Below are 5,661 nucleotides of genomic sequence, written 5' to 3' on the forward strand. Positions count from 1 at the left end.
TTTTTTTTAGTGGGTGCAGGACACTATCGTTAATTTATGTAAGTGAAGACAGCAAAATAAACTAAACTGTCATAAATTATACCCAAATATTCTTCATACAGTTGACTAGCAGTAAAACTGATAAAAAATTTGGGACCAAAAATTATTCAGATCGAGTTTGGGAAAAAAATTTAAGTTGAGGTTTGCATGAAGCTGGGTGACAGCATGCCCAGGAGACTACAGGCTGTCATTAAGGCTAAGGGTTGCCCGACTAAGTATTGATAGTTGTGTAAATACTGTCATACTAACAGCTGTCTAATTTTTGGTTGTTGATTGTAATCTATTACATACCTTTCTATCAAAATTATCTAGCATTATCAAGATGAATTTGTTCTGACACAGTTTAACTCTGAGTTCTTGTCATGTTTTATTACCATTTTCTAAACTATAGCAAATAAACTGTGAGTCATGTTTTATTACCATTTTCTAAACTATAGCGAGTAAACTGTGATAATGTGAGAAATGTTGAAGGTGTCTGAATACATTTTGGTTTGACTGTATCTATTTGATAAATGAAGTTAACCAACTAACATTATACATACCCTTTTGGTTTCTGTACCCAATATTAAAAAAATTTACAAATGCAATAAAAATATTGGTATCGGTACTCGGTATCGGCAAGTACCAAAAATAAAAGTATCGGTATCAGGCGAGTACTGGAAAAAGTGGTATCGGTGTATCCCTAATCATTACATAAGCACAGCAACTCAATTGGTAAATTTGAAACCTTCTAAAGAGACAAAATTACACTGCAATTGATTAAAGGGTTAGTTCACCCAAAAATGAAAATTCTGTCATTAATTACTCACCCTCATGTCGTTTCAAACCCGTAAGACCTTTGTTCATCTTCGGAACACAAATTAAGATATTTTTGATGGAATCTGAGAGCTGTCTGACCCTGCATAGACAGCAACACAACTGAAATGTTCCCAAGTCCAGAAACATAGCAAGGAGATCTGTAAAATAATCCATGTGACATCAGTGGTTCATCTGCAATTATACGAAGCTACGAGAATACTTTTTGTGCGCAAAAGAAAAAAAAAAAAGACTTTATTCAACAATTCGTCACCTCTGCATCACCCTGGTGCCATTTTGGAGAATATCCGCTGGACGTAAACAGCGTATGCTATTCTGTGTCAGCTGCATCTGGCCGTATGATCAGCCCCGCAGTATAAAGGGTTTCTGTTCATGGGGTCATATGTCACCTTATTTAAACTACCTGAAGACAAGAAAGGTTTGCAATAAAGAAAAAGGCTCATAAAAAGTGGCATGTGGAGGCAGCTTTACAAAATCAGTAGGCCTGTCACAATAACACAGACAATAAACTGTACTAGAAATATGATAAATTACATTATTGTTATTTTAAGACCATTTTGTCACTGACATAATGACAATGTAACAGCATAAGAAATCAAGTACACCCTTTCAAAGAGCAATTTTTAATCCTTAAGAAAATGCAGACATTAGAATTGGAATGTCAAAAAAGTAAATATTTAATGGGCAGGGGTACCTATGTACTCAAGTACTTGAAAGTGGCAGCAATGATCGATCAGGAAAATGGTGATTCTGTGACTATATACACCGATCAGACATAACATGTCCATGCCATTATGACCACCTTCCTAATATTGTGTTGGTCCCCCTTTTGCTGCCAAAACAGTCTAACAAATTAAAATTACCGTTATTTTCCAGTCTTTATCCGTTCAGTCAGATTTTGTGCTGCAAAACATCCAACGGCGGTGACAGCCGTTGTCCATGCTGGCAAATAATAATGGCCATTCGACGTGAATTATATAAATAATTTTAAAAGCACGGCCATTTAAAACCCGATGGTCTACCGTGTGCATAGTAAAGCGATCACTGCAGACAATCCTTTTGGGTGGGAATTAGGCTAATGTAAACACAGATATCGGATACCAGTCGTGTCAAAAGTGAATGTAAACAGACGTGCCAAAAAATCGGATATGGTCAAAAGATCGGATCTGTGCATTAAGACTTGCAGTGTAAACGCAGCCCAAGATGTTAGCAGCAGATCCTTTAAGTCTTGTAAGTTGTGAGGTGGGGCCTCCATGGATCGGACTTGTTTGTTCAGCACATCCCACAGATGTTCGATTGGATTGAGATCTGGGGAAATTGGAGGCCAAATCAACACCTCAAACTCATTGTTGTGCTCCTCAAACCATTCCCGAAACCATTGTGGCAGGGTGCATTATTCTGCGGAAAGAGGCCACAGCCACCAGGGAATATCGTTTCCATGAAAGGGAATACATGGTCTGCAACAATATTAAGATAGGTGGTATGAATCAAAGTAACATCCACATGGATGGCAAGACGCAAGGTTTCCCAGCAGAACATTGTCCAAAGCATCACACTGCCTGGCCTTCTTCCGATAGTGCATTCTTGTGCCACGTGTTCCCCAGGAAAGCGACGCACACACACCCGGCCATCCACGTTATGTAAAAGAAATCTTGATTCATCAGACCAGGCCACCTTCTTCCATTGCTCCGTGGTCCAGTTCTGATGCTCACATGCCCACTGTTGGTGCTTTCGGTGGTGGACGGGGGTCAGCACGGGCACCCTGACTGGTCTGCGGCTATGCAGCCCCATAAGCAACAAACTGCGATGCACTGTGTATTCTGACAACCTTTCCATCAGAACCAGCATTACATTTTTGAGCAATTAGAGCTACAGTAGCTCATCTATTGGATCAGACCAAACAGGCCAGTCTTCGCTCCCCATGTGCATCAATGAGCCTTGGCCACCCATGACCCTGTCGCCGCCTGTGACAAGCCGGTTCACCCCTGTTCCTTCAGTGGACCACTTTTGATAGATACTGACCACTGCAGACCGGGAACACCCCACAAGAACTGCAGTTTTGGAGATGCCCTGACCCAGTCATGTAGCCATCACAATTTGGCCCTTGTCAAACCCGCTCAAATCCACACGCTTGCTCATTTTTCCTGCTTCTAACACATCAACTTTGAGGACAAAATGTTCACTTGCTGCCAAATATATCCCACCCACTAACAGGTGCCATGATGAAGAGGTAATCAGTGTTATTCACTTCACCTCTCAGTGGTCATAATGTAATGCCTGATTGGTGTATATACACAGAACAAAACAGATGACAGAAGCAGTGTGACTGGCTAAAATGTTGGACACATTCCTTTTTATGTAAACAAACATGCATTTAAACACAAATATTGTAAAAAAAATATTGTTTAATAATTATTGTGACAGGCACATGAACAAGACTCACCTTCCATGTTTTGATGATGTACCCATGATGCAGTGGGCTTCATCTGGCATTGTTTCACACTCTGTATTTTTTCATCTTTGTCAGTACCCACAAGTCCCTCCTCAGCAATGCTGTCATCATCAACATCCTCTTCGAGGTCCTGATACATCTCTTCCTCCTCATCCTGCAGAGAGGGAAGGCTTCAGTAGCATGAATAAACTGCTTTTGTGAGGAAATAGCTTATCGCTTAACAAACTGGTACCCTGTCAATGTGTTTCCAGAGTTAGAGTTTACAACAAGAAATGCTGTTTATTAGAGAAGTCACAGACAATATTGTGACGGGATGCATTCTGCTTACAGCAATACTCATTCATTTTTATGATATCCACAAACAGTGATTGACTAGTAGAATTCCAAAAGCAATTTAATGACTATAGTTAAGGCTATAATGTCATTGTTTTACGAGGCACACTTGTATTTAAGTTGACCGTCACACTTTCTCCAATGGTAAAGGTTGCCATCTCCTCATATAAAAAGAAAATCTCTGCCTAAACACAACACAATATGTAGATTGTGAGGGTACGTGTAGACTTACCCGCTCCTCCTGTAGCAGTAACTTGAGGCCTGGCTTGTTCTTCATCACCTCTGACACGAGGAATAATGCACCACATGCAAAGGCAGGGGTCTGTTCACAACTGACCTGAAGTAACCTTTTCACAAATGCCTTCACCCATCTCAGCACTATATCAGCTTTTAGAGACTTATACAAGAGGTTGAGAAACATGCTCTTTCTTGAGCTTGACGATAGTCCTGGGTCCAACAATTTTCTGTGAAAAACAAACATGAACTATAATGCTGCTGTCTGTGCCGCTTATCCAATGAATTTGAAGACTTGCATAAAATTGATACCACATTTCCATACAGAGCAAACTCAAAATACAGTCTCAAATCTCAGATTCTGTTACGGGCTGACGAGACGCGAGACGTGCGGATCCAAGTGCGAAGCTTTATTAACAGACATGGTTAGAGACAGGCAAGGGTCAGACAATGGCAACAGGTATATAAGGGCAAGACACAAGAATATTCCTAGGGCTAGCGTGGGTCTACGATCGGCGAACAGAAACAACAGGGCGAGACTAGAGGGATAAATCCAGGTACAAGGCAAAGGTCCAGGAAGGGGCAAACAGTATCTGAATAGGGCAAGAATAGAGGGGGAATCCGAGAAACACAGGCAAAGATCAGGACACGAGAAAACAGACAAGGCAAGACTAAGATAAGGCTATGAAAACTAGACAGGTTCCGTAGAGTAGCTATCGCTATGAGAGTGATAAACGCTATACAATACTTTGGCAGTTTGAAAGGGGTCTGAGTGAGTGTTATATAGTGAATGTGTGATTGGTTACAGCTGTGTGCAATCAGTGCTGTGTGCGGATGCCAGTCTGGGATACTGAGGAACAGTCCCTGAGGGTCTGGGTGTCACAGATAGGAAGTGAAAGGACTCTGAGTGAACAGACGTGATGTGACGTGACTCTGGATCATCAGCTGTGATGTGACCTGATTCATGAAGATCAACTGTGACTTGATGTGACTCAGAATTGACTTATGACGATCAACTGTGACTTGACTTATGACGAACAACTGTGACTTGACTTGACTTATGACGATCAACTGTGACTTGACTTGCTTCATGAAGATCAACTGTGACTTTACTTGCCTCATGAAGATCCACTGTGAGTTGACTTGCCTCGTGAAGATCCGCTGTGAGTTGACTTGACTCAGGGGGATCAACTGTGACTTGACTTGACTCAGGGGGATCAACTGTGACTTGACTTGACTCAGGGGGATCAACTGTTACTTGACTTGACTCATGACGATCAACTGTTACTTGACTTGACTCAAGGGGATCAACTGTGACTTGACTTGACTCAAGGGGATCAACTGTGACTTGACTTGACGTGCGAAGCTTTATTAACAGACATGGTTAGAGACAAGCAAGGGTCAGACAATGGCAACAGGTATATAAGGTCAAGACACACGAATATTCCTAGGGCTAGCGTGGGTCTATGATCGGCGAACAGAAACAACAGGGCGAGACTAGAGGGATAAATCCAGGTGCAAGGCAAAGGTCCAGGAAGGGGCAAACAGTATCCGAATAGGGCAAGACTAGAGGGGGAATCCGAGAAACACAGGCAAAGATCAGAACACGAGAAAACAGACAAGGCAAGACTAAGATAAGGCTATGAAAACTAGACAGGCTCCGTAGAGTAGCTATCGCTATGAGAGTGATAAACGCTATACAATACTTTGGCAGTTTGAAAGGGGTCTGAGTGAGTGTTATATAGTGAATGTGTGATTGGTTACAGCTGTGTGCAATCAGTGCTGTG

The 5,661-nt window shown here is 41.7% G+C and overlaps 1 protein-coding gene across 1 annotated transcript in view; it reads right to left on the bottom strand.

The window, feature by feature from the left end:
* Positions 1 to 1,175: 1,175 nt before the first annotated feature.
* LOC107709519 (CCAAT/enhancer-binding protein zeta-like) overlaps positions 1,176 to 5,661 on the bottom strand; it is a 12,071-nt gene continuing 7,585 nt past the window's right edge. Inside the window, 3 exon segments of the mRNA XM_016514011.1 lie at positions 1,176 to 1,258; positions 3,299 to 3,461; positions 3,873 to 4,104. Of these exon segments, the coding sequence (XP_016369497.1) occupies positions 1,176 to 1,258; positions 3,299 to 3,461; positions 3,873 to 4,104 (478 nt within the window).

This window comes from Sinocyclocheilus rhinocerous, unplaced genomic scaffold (assembly GCF_001515625.1).
Source record: "Sinocyclocheilus rhinocerous isolate Xijiao unplaced genomic scaffold, SAMN03320098_v1.1 scaffold3859, whole genome shotgun sequence".
Lineage (NCBI taxonomy): Eukaryota > Metazoa > Chordata > Actinopteri > Cypriniformes > Cyprinidae > Sinocyclocheilus > Sinocyclocheilus rhinocerous.